Source organism: Tupaia chinensis, unplaced genomic scaffold (genome assembly GCF_000334495.1).
Source record: "Tupaia chinensis unplaced genomic scaffold, TupChi_1.0 Scaffold000637_1, whole genome shotgun sequence".
Lineage (NCBI taxonomy): Eukaryota > Metazoa > Chordata > Mammalia > Scandentia > Tupaiidae > Tupaia > Tupaia belangeri.
Genome location: NW_006160158.1, coordinates 639,412 through 649,864, shown reverse-complemented (window position 1 = coordinate 649,864; position 10,453 = coordinate 639,412). Strand labels below are relative to the sequence as shown.

General features: G+C 46.5%; 2 protein-coding genes across 2 annotated transcripts; both read left to right on the top strand.

Annotated features, from left to right (window-relative positions):
* Positions 1 to 628: 628 nt before the first annotated feature.
* On the top strand, positions 629 to 1,675 carry LOC102476552 (taste receptor type 2 member 134). Its single transcript, XM_006159619.2, has one exon. It carries the CDS (start codon positions 629 to 631, stop codon positions 1,508 to 1,510), a length of 882 nt encoding a protein of 293 aa, XP_006159681.1. The 3' UTR covers positions 1,511 to 1,675.
* Positions 1,676 to 8,843: 7,168 nt separating this feature from the next.
* TAS2R60 (taste 2 receptor member 60) lies at positions 8,844 to 9,788 on the top strand. Its single transcript, XM_006159587.1, has one exon. The coding sequence runs from the start codon at positions 8,844 to 8,846 to the stop codon at positions 9,786 to 9,788; it is 945 nt and encodes a 314-aa protein (XP_006159649.1).
* Positions 9,789 to 10,453: the final 665 nt, after the last annotated feature.

Below are 10,453 nucleotides of genomic sequence, written 5' to 3'. Positions count from 1 at the left end.
GTATGAATGTCTAACAGAGTTGATGTTAACAGGGCAGAGGAATTCACACTTGCATTTTAACTGGTGACTTCACAAACTCCAATATGAAACTTGGCAGTGACATTCTAGGCAGTTTTTTTTCTTGGTAATTCCAAGTCTTTTGCACATGGAAGACTTCCTATTACCCAGGCAGGCGGTGGGCCTTAATATAGGGCACAGAAGCCCCTGAATACAATTCTAGCCTAGGACATGGAGGGTCAGGGAAGGTCTCTGGTTCAAAGGGGGAAATAAGGTAACAGCATCTTTTGAGGTAAAGTTAGGAAATAACGTGTAAAAATGCCAGTATCAACCACTCCTCTCTGCTATTGCTATTTCCCTGCACCTAGGCAAATACAGACCATGCAAATAGAGACCAGAAGTCATTGAGTTGGGAGTGATTTGCATGCGAAGAGAGATACAGGAATCCTTTTTTCAAAACCTGGGGTTTGGGGGTGTTTGCTGGTGGCTGAGCTTCTGTATTAATCCAGGGAAGGGGTTTCTGAGTCTCTGACCTCAGTAGGGTGATTTGGCCTGAGAGGCTGTATTACCTGCAGACGTGTCCCAGCGCTTAGAGCAGGAGCTGAGTCTGAGCAGGACCCCTTCGAGGGAGATGCCCTCCTCGCTCATGCTGGTCTTCATGGTCATCTTCTTCTTGGAGTCGTTGGCTGCAATGTTGCAGAACGGCTTCATGGCTGCCGTGCTGTGCAGGGAGTGGGCACGGGGCCGGGCACTGCCCACGGGCGACATGATTGTGGCCTGCCTGGCTGCTTCCCGGCTCTGCGTGCATGGGACAGCCATTGTGAACAACCTCCTGGCCTCGTTTGTCCTGTGCTGCAATTTTCACTATTTCAATGTTCTCTGGGACTTCACCAACACCCTCATGTTCTGGCTCACTGCCTGGCTTGCGGTCTTCTACTGTGTGAAGATCTCGTCCTTCTCCCACCCCGTCTTTGTCTGGCTGAAGTGGAGGATTTCTCGGATGGTGCCCAAGCTGCTGCAGGGCTCCCTGGCCTTGAGTGTCCTGTCACTTATCTCGTCGATTACTACGAATACGATGTTTGCTGAGATAACTGCCTCTCAGGATTCCCAAGGAAACAACACCCTCGCTGTCACGTTGCGGACTTTCCATCAGCACTATTTTCTCTCCCATATGGTGGTAGTGGTGTCGATCCCATTCCTCCTGTTCCTGGTGTCCACCCTTTTGCTCATGTTCTCCCTGCGCCGGCACCTGGGGCAGATGAGGAACCGCAAGCCCGGGCCCTGTGACCCCAGCACCCAGGCTCACACCACGGCTCTGAAGTCACTGACCTTCTTCCTCATCTCTTATACCTCGTATTTCTTGTTTCTGATCATTTCCACGCTGAGACTCGCCATCTACAATCATTGGCACTGGGTCTGGGAAGCGGTGACCTACACGGGCCTCTCTCTACACTCTACCATCCTTGTGCTAAGCAGCCCCAAGCTGAGAAAGGCCCTGAAGGGGAGGCTATAGGACTTTGTGCTGCTGCTTAGAAGCTGTGGAAGGCTCTGGCAAAAGGATGAATTCTGCTCGCAAGCTGTCAGTATCCGTGACCCACAGCACTGTGAGGGACAATCCCACGAGTAGCTCTAAGAATGCATCAGGTCTAGGTACCGCCCTCCTCTTTTCATTTCCTCCCCTCCCTCCCAAACTCTTTCCATGGTCTACTAATTCTCTCTCCATCTCTCCATGCTCCTCCTCTACCCTCCATGGCTGCAAGTCTCTGGTCTGAGCCCTGATTCATCCTCCCAGGCCTCTCTGACTCTGTTCAAGCCACTGAGTGATAGTCTTTGAGCACCATTTTGGCCTGTACTCCCTTCACAGAGATGTGTAACCATCATTAGTCATCTCTGTGGGCAAACAAGAGTGGTTTTTGTTTTGTTTTTGCTAGAGGGAGTGTGCATACATCGGAAAGACCAAAACAGAGAGAGAGAAGCATACCTCATGGGGAATGGTGACTCCTCAATTCCTTCTCCATCTTTCTCCCTCCTTTGGAGACTTTGGCTACACATGCACATTCTCCAGGCAGCTTTCTCAAACCACCAGGTCTGGGACTTGAACCATGGGTTGGCCATATTAGATCTGGCTGCCCCATCCATTAGGCCACGGAGCTGGCCCTGATTTTTTTTTCCTCCTTTTTCCAATAGTGGAAATAGCATCCACTTTATGACACCCCCTGCCCGCCTCACCCCCTGCCCCGCCCCAGCACAGGAATGTGTCATCCACTTTCCCAAATGCCTTCCCTTCTACCTGTGCTTCCTTGGCCCACTGGAAATTCCTTCTCTACTTTCTCTACCAGTCTTTGCCCCATTTTTTTTTTTTTTTTTTGTACTCTACTCAAGATTGATTCCACTCACAGAGGTTCCAGTTTGTCCCATGGAAGGCTGGGGAAATGTTTGAATTTTCTGCTCCTCTGGGTTCTATCGATGACTTTGCTACACATTGAATTAAAAGGAATTGTCTGTTGTGGACATGCTTTTAGGTTTTGGCCAAGAGAAGATAAATAGAAGATAAAGGAGACTCTCCGCTGTCCGTAACTTTGATGCCCCGCCTCTTTCTCTCTGCTCACCCAGAAGGTGGATCCCCGATGCCCTTGTCTAGGCTGTTGGTCTCTGAACGAGGTGTTTGCAGCCCAGGGCTTGTGCGAGATGATCCTCGGGGTCTGGGGAGAAAGGTGTGACTAATTAATTTTGGTGTACTTTTATCTCCTCCTTTTGTTTCCCTATTTTGTGTATGTTGATGATATACACAATGTCAGTAAAGTAGTACATACACGATTAAAAATACATATGCATATGATGGTGTTTTATTGAGTTCAGGCTGCTGTAACAGATCCCGTAGACTGGGTGGCTTCAATGACAGATATTCGTTTCTCACACTTCTGGAGAAACTCTCGGGCCAGCATGGCTGGTTTCCGGTGAGGACACTGTTCTGGACCACACACGATGCCTTCTTGCTATGTCCTCACCTGGCACAGGGAGACCATCTGTCGTGTGCTGTTCTCATAAGGACACCCATCCTACTCTGGAAGCCCCCCACCCCATCTAATTACCTCTCAAAGTCTCAACTCCAAACCATCATGTTGGGGATTAGGGTTTCAAAATATGAGTGTTGGGAGGACGCACTCAGCCCACAGCAGGTGGGATGCGTTTGTATAATTGTTTCTACTGTTGGAGTTTACGGTAAGAAAGCATGGAAACAGTGACTGAAGAGACTGGGGGAAAAGCAGACATGGTTCGAACCAGCCAAAACTGGAGTACTAGGTGACAGGACAGAGCAGAGGTTGCATAGACTTTTTAAACAAATAATTGCATTTATGGTAAATTGTCCAACAAACCTGGGAAGCCATGGCCTCCAAACACTGTGCCTTCCAAGCTGGAGGCCGAGCTACTGCAGGAAGAGAGAGAGGTGATCAGACGAGAATAATGGAGTGGGGAGTTTTCTCCTGGGAGATGCTTAAGGTTTCAAAAAGAGGAGATTCTCAAATTGCTGGCAAGGAGCACAGGGGATCTCCCAGGGAGTCGAGAGAGGGTGAGGTAGAATAGAAGAACCTATGGGAAGCTAGTGCCAAGGCCAGACTTTACACTAATCCCATAGACCCCCAGGGCTTCCCTGTGAATTGTCCCACCTAAGGAGCACAGTTATTCTCATCACCAGTCATCAGGAGTTATTCTTTTTCATTTTTTTTTCAGAAACATGAAGGAGTTGATTTTTTTCTTTTTTGGCTAAAGGGCATGGGGGAGAAACACCCCCCAATGGGGTGTGGTCATGCTATTTTCCTTTCTCTCCCACTTCTCCATTCCATCAGGATTTTCTCCATCCCACCTGGGTACATGCACACATGCGCCCCGGGTATTTTTCTAACCACATTTGGGCCATCTGGGACCTGACTCCCTGTGCCCAGAACTTAACTGTTAGTCCAGTCTAGGACTGGACCTGAGCTCTGTTTTTCCACAGGGATGGTGATAACAAACAATGGGGATTGAGCCTTGAGGCTCAAACACAGAGGGATGGCTGTTAGCAGTAACGGCAGGAGTGTCTGATGTCTTCTCTGTTGTGCACACTCACAGGACTTTCTCCTGGACAGATTTTGGAACTTTGCTGAAGGTCTGTGGGTGGACAGGGGCTGGTGATGTGACCCTCATGTTCTGCCATATGGTCTCAGTCCTCTGGTTAGGCTGGGACTGGTGGGCTTCTCTAGGGTTCTTAACTGGTTGATGTTCTCAACTCTTTTCCTAAACCTTGGCTCATAAAAGCCCCGAAACATTTGATGGTGCAATCTTGACTAAAGATACAAGTCAAGGGGGCCAGCAGGTGGCGTGGGAGTTAAGGTACTAGATTCCCACATGCCTGACTACAGATCAAATCCCAGACCAAGCAGCTTGAACATCCTGAGAGGAGAATGGAGGAGAAGGGATTGCAGCATGACCTTTCCCCCACCGGGATAGGATTTCTCATTTTCCCTCTCTTTCTCTCTCGCTGGTGAGTGCATGTGCTCCATGGCAAAAACTTAAAAATAAATAAATAAATAAATAAATAAATAAATAAATAAATAAAGATACAGTCCAAGAATTCATACTGATTACCGGACTTTCTGTAATCTCTCTCCAACCTCCCTTTTCCACCATCCCCTTATGTGGATCCTCTGTTGTAGCAGAACCACCTAATCACTCCCGGAAATCACATTTCCACCTCCTTTACTGACACCATGTCTTCTTCTGACATACAAGACGGCATCTCTGTTGTCCCACAGTGATGGTGCTGCTGCTCCTGAACTATTCCGAGAATTTCTGGAATGGGAGTAGGATGCCATTTAGAACCACAAGCTGCCCCTGCCTTTCCTTGAGATCGAGGTCTGAGCTGAGAGTTTTCCACCTAGGGAACCTACCCGGATTCCTGTCCTACTACATTTATGATTACGTTTGTAAAGACTAGCTATGGAAGTCTAGAAACTCTTAGCCATGGAGTAGAATAGTGGTCACCAGGGGCTGCGATGGCTGGGAGGGAACGAGGATGGTGAGGTGTCGGTTAACAGTTACAAAATACAAGTAGCTAGGAGGAATGAGTTCCTGTGTTCCATAGAGCACTGAGGTGACTAGAGTTAACAATTACCTATTGTGTATTTCAAGGGAGTAGAAGAGAGAATTTTTGTTGGCTGTAAGGCATGTGTGCTCACCAGAGACAAAGAGTGAGAGAAAAAGTGAGAAAGCGTCCTAGGGGAGATGGCCACACTGCAATCCCTTTGCCTCCATTCTCCCCTAAGGATTCTGGGCACACATACACATGCTCCCAGTGTGTTTTTCAAATTGCTGGGTCTGAGACTTGAACTACATAGTCAGTCATGTGGGATCTAAACACCTTAACTGGTTTATCACCAGCTGGCTCAGAAGAGAGGATTTGAAGTGCTGCCAACACAAAGTAGCAACAAATGTCTGAGGCAATGATGAATGTGCAAATTTTCCTGATTTGATCAGAGCATTGAATTCATGCCCCCCAAAAGTCATACTGTGGGGCCAGCAGGTGGCGTGGTAGTTAAAGGTGCTGGAGTCCCATGAGGCTAACCACAGTTCAAGTCCTGGGCCTGGTGGCTTGTTTTCTCCCTTTCTCTTTTTCTCTCCCTCACTCTGTCTCTCTCTGGTCAAATTAAAAAATAATAATAATAAGTGGCGTTAAACAAATAAATAATTTTTAAATGATCACACTGTACCCCATAAATATATACAATGACTGTGTCCATTAGAAATAATAAATTAAAAAATGCTTAAAAAAATCCCAGACTTGGTTTATACCTTGGAAAATAAATCTGAATATGAAAAACCAAAGTGCCCTAAGCAAAAACCACAAATGAATGAAAGAGCCACCGTAAAACATATTGCATATTTAAACTCAAATGTTTATCCGGTCTTCTGTGTTAGCTTAATCTGCACAGGCTACATGGTGTGTGTTTGTGGTTTAGATTAGTGTGTAAAAGCACGTGGAAGGCAGGGCTCATGCACATCACTGTGGCTGCAGTACCTTTCCTAAGTCCTAACAGCATAAGAGAGGCTTCATTGTTGTTAAGTGAATCGAGGGTCTATTGCACATCTTTTTCTTTTTTCATCTCATGAGCTATCGAAGGTGCAGGAGGTGGATGGGAAAGTTCTGAGTGTTCCATATTGGGAGGTTTCTGGCTAGCCAAATTCTGGAGCTACAGGCCCAAAGTTTGCCCTATTTTTCCAAGTTCCAGTAGGAAACAGCCAGATGTCAGTCAGAGGAATGAGAGCAAGGAAGAGAGCAATTGGGAACTCTATGCCCCGGAAATTTGCATCTTCACAGAAAGGCAGTGTGAATGAGTTACCTTAGTTTGCCTTCTTTCCTTTACCCAGGAGCACAGTGGCCTAGGTGCGAAAGGAACAATTCTACCTGGAGATGCACTGGGAACTGGAAAGAGATTCCGAGTGTTTATTATTCTGTTCCCTCTTTGTGGGGGTTTTGTGCATGGACCTGGCAGGTTATGGTGGTGGCCAGGAGATGGGTGTACTATTAAAACTCCCTCTGTCTCGTGTTTATTAATATGGAGCCTTTGCAGTTGCTGCATTTGACCCAGAACAATTTCTACTTACCTCCCTCCCTGTGACACATGAACCTGCCTACACACATCTGGGCGTTGATTGTTTATTTATGTGTTTATTTACACATGACTCTTTGAAACTCTTTGCTATGGGTAATCTGGCTGTTGCTTACTCTACCCTTCTCTGGCTAAAGTAAGGGGCCCAGCATCTGGTGCCCTAGACCAGGAATCCTCAACCCCTGGATGGCAGACCAATGCTAATTTTCCAGGCCACATAGCAGGGGGTGGACAGTGGGTGAGCAAGCGAGGCTCCGTCTGTGTTTGTAGCCACTCCCTTAGCATTCTTATTACTTCTGGGTTCTGTCTGCTGTTGGATCAGTGACTATGTTGGATTCCCATGGGAGCCCAAACCCTGTTTTTGTGTGATTGTTTCATTGTATATTGTAATGTGGTTGTGGTGAAAGTGAGGTTCATAGTGGCTATGGTGTGCTTGGGTCACCCTGGGACTAACCCTCCCCTCTCTGTCCATGGCGGGATTGTCTTCCACAAGGCTCATCAATGGTGCCAGAAGGTTGGGGACCATTGCCCTAGACCTCTGGTGCCTCCCTGACGTTCTCCTGACATCTCCTTGAATTGTTTGTCACCCTGCAGGGAGGATATGATGGGATGGGTAGCTAATCAGTCATCATCACCATGCGTAGTTCTTATGCACATGGAGTGATCGATGGTTTCCAAGTATTGTATGTCGATGATCACATTTACCTGTGGAACATCATTTCTATAAGGAAGAAAGAGGAGTGCAAAGAGATTAAACGATCACTCTGAGGATACTTAGTGATCGGGGAAAGACTCCAAACCTGGCATTCCCACTTCAGTAAGGATGAAGACAGGCTGTGAGATGTGCTGTTGATCTTGGCAAAGATCATTGGTCTTCCAAAGATATAGCTATAACTTTAAGTAGGAGTGTTAATCTATAATTCAGTTTTTTTTTTATCTGTAAGATTATCTTTAATATCATCTTTCAATTTAAAAACTGAGAATCTAGGGACCAGCAGATATAATGGTTATGTTGCTGGATTCCCACATAGTCAACCATGGTTCGGGTCCTGGACCAGGAAGTTTCAAGCTCACACCGTGTGTGTGTGTGTGTGTGTGTGTGTGTGTGTGTGTGTGTATGCTCAAAATCCTGAGAGGAGAATGGAGGAGAAGGGATTGTGGAATGGCCATTCCCCGCTTGGGTGTGATTTCTCATTTTTTGGCTCTCTGTCTCTCTGGCAAGTGCATGCACCCTATAGCAATAAAAAAAAAATAAAGAATTTGCTCTAAAAACAAAACAAAACAAAACTGAGTGTCTAGGACAATCCCATGAATTAGAACAGATGATACTTTTCACATCTTACAGATGAACAAATTGAGGCACTGGAGGTTAACTCATGTAGCCCGACTCACCTCGTAGCCCCACAGGGAGGATGGTGCTCAGACCAAAGTATGTCCCGACTCCTGGCCAAGGGCTCTCTCTGCCACATCCTGTTGGTTTTATAGCCATCCTTGTGGGAGGAGGGAGGATCTTCTGTGAAATGTCATTTTAAAAGTCACTGTGTATGAGATATGCTTTAAAAAGTTTTCTAAATGTTGTTCACCTGATTGTACATAATCATCTCCTAGGTTCTATTTTGTGACAATGGTCACCACAAGTAGCGACCGTCAGTAGAGGTTTTGCTCAGTTTTCTCTCTGTCAAAGGGGTATCCTCATGGCACCTCATTTCATAGGGTCATTATGAGGACAAAGCACCATGGAAAGCACTTAGATCAATGTCCAGAACATAACAAGCCCCCCTAGCCATTCGGGTGTGAGTGCTGCCTCTCAGTTGGGGGCATGTCCTGTCATTGAGCTGCAGGCCAGTGTCCAATCCCATCTTAGGTGTCAGTTTGAAGAAGTATAGCTCCTGTGTAACGGGCACTAAATGCAAGGGTCTGATAAATCAACCTCACCAATGTTGACATGGCCAGAGAGAACAGAAGGGCAGGCAAATTTTAGGCAAGGTGGAACACTCTGAAAATTGAGCCTTAACAATATTTGCATCCATTCTGACTAGAAGAAACCTTGTCACCCTCCTCAGATAGTCTGTGTCCTCTATTCTGGCCTACCCTCTGCACTTGGGGCAGCTGGACAAGCAAACGTATCAGACAGGACCTTCCAGAACAACCCAACAGAAATAACTCTTGAAGCCTTGGGACTGATCTTGTCCACAGGAGATGAATGGAGATGACATGGTTCCAGGACCTCCAGGGACTGATAGGAAATCCGTCATCTCAGCTGTCATTTTATTCTTTGTGTGCCTGTTGGCAGTGGTGAGCAATGGCTTCATCACTTCAGCCCTGTGCATGGAATGGTTGCTACGGAGAACACTGTTGCCTTGTGATAAGTTATTGGTCAGCTTAGGAGCCTCTCGCTTTTGTCTGCAGTGGGTGGTGATGGGTAAGATTTTCTATATTTTGTTGAATCCAATGGCCTTCCCATACAACCCTATGCATCAGTTCTTCGCCTTCCAGTGGGACTTTCTGAATAGTCTCACCTTATGGTTCTCTACCTGGCTCAGTGTCTTCTACTGTGTGAAAATTGCAACCTTCACTCACCCTGCCTTCCTCTGGCTAAAGTGCAGGCTGTCTAAGTGGGTACCATGGATGCTGCTCAGCTCCTTGGGGGTCTCTAACTTGAACACCATTCTATTTTTCATAGGCAACTATGAAGTGTATCAGAACTATTTAAGGAGAGATCTGCAACCTTGGAATGCCACCGAGACTAGCGTGAGGAGCTTCTATGAGAGATTCTACTTCTTTTCTCTAAAAATGATTTCTTTTACAGTGCCCACTGTTGTCTTTATCATTTGCATGGCTTTGCTAACCATATCTCTGGGAAAACACTTGAAGAAGGCCTTCGTGACTATCTCAGGTTTTCGAGACCCCAGTGCTCAGGCCCACATCAAGGCTCTCCTGGCTCTCATCTCCTTTGCCATTCTCTTCATCTCCTCTTTCCTGTCACTGGTGATCCATGCTGCAGGTATGTTTCCAGTGTGGGAATTTCGATACTGGACATGGCAGGTAGTGAGCCATCTGTGCATGGCAGTTCACCCCATCAGTCTAATCTTCAGCAACCCCAAGTTGAAAGCTGTGCTGGAGAGAGGCTGTTCCTCAAGGTAGGGAGCAGCTTGAGTTGCAGTTGGTGAAAATCCTAAGATATCCTACTGTAGGAGGTATGAGCGCCATAGGACACAGCTTCTCTCTTTGCCATATTTGATGATTGGAAGAATAACTTCGATGAAATAGGATTCGAAGTGATGAAATATGAGCTAGTGTCGCTGGCTCAGCAAGAGTGTGGCTGAGAGGGCCATGTTCCCTGTGGAAACTGGCAGGCTCAGAGAATGAAGGAAACCTTTACTTTCCCTGTGATCGATTTCTTGGTGTTTAAAATGATCTTTCTGGGAGCTGGATGCAAGGATCCTCACACAACATGTGAAATTTTAACTGTTGACTCAGACTGGAGAAGAATTTTGGAACCTCAATTTCTTCTGCCTTCATCCTGCAAACTGCGTTTCGTCTCACTTCAGTTTTCCAGTGATCTGGAGTGAAGGTTGCTCTCCTCTCATAGAAGAATTTGCGACATCTGAATTGCCTACACAGAGCATCATGTTCTTGTCATGGAGGTGCAGCTGTGTGTGTTGTCTGGGATGCATATCGTCTTGACGAACGTCTTGATGAGGGCCCTCTGAGTTCTAGGAGTCTACCAGTGATTTTAGCCTGGTCTGTTAGTCAGTTTGGTAGATGTTAAGATCCTTGTATCCAGATGTAACTTTTTTTTTTTTTTT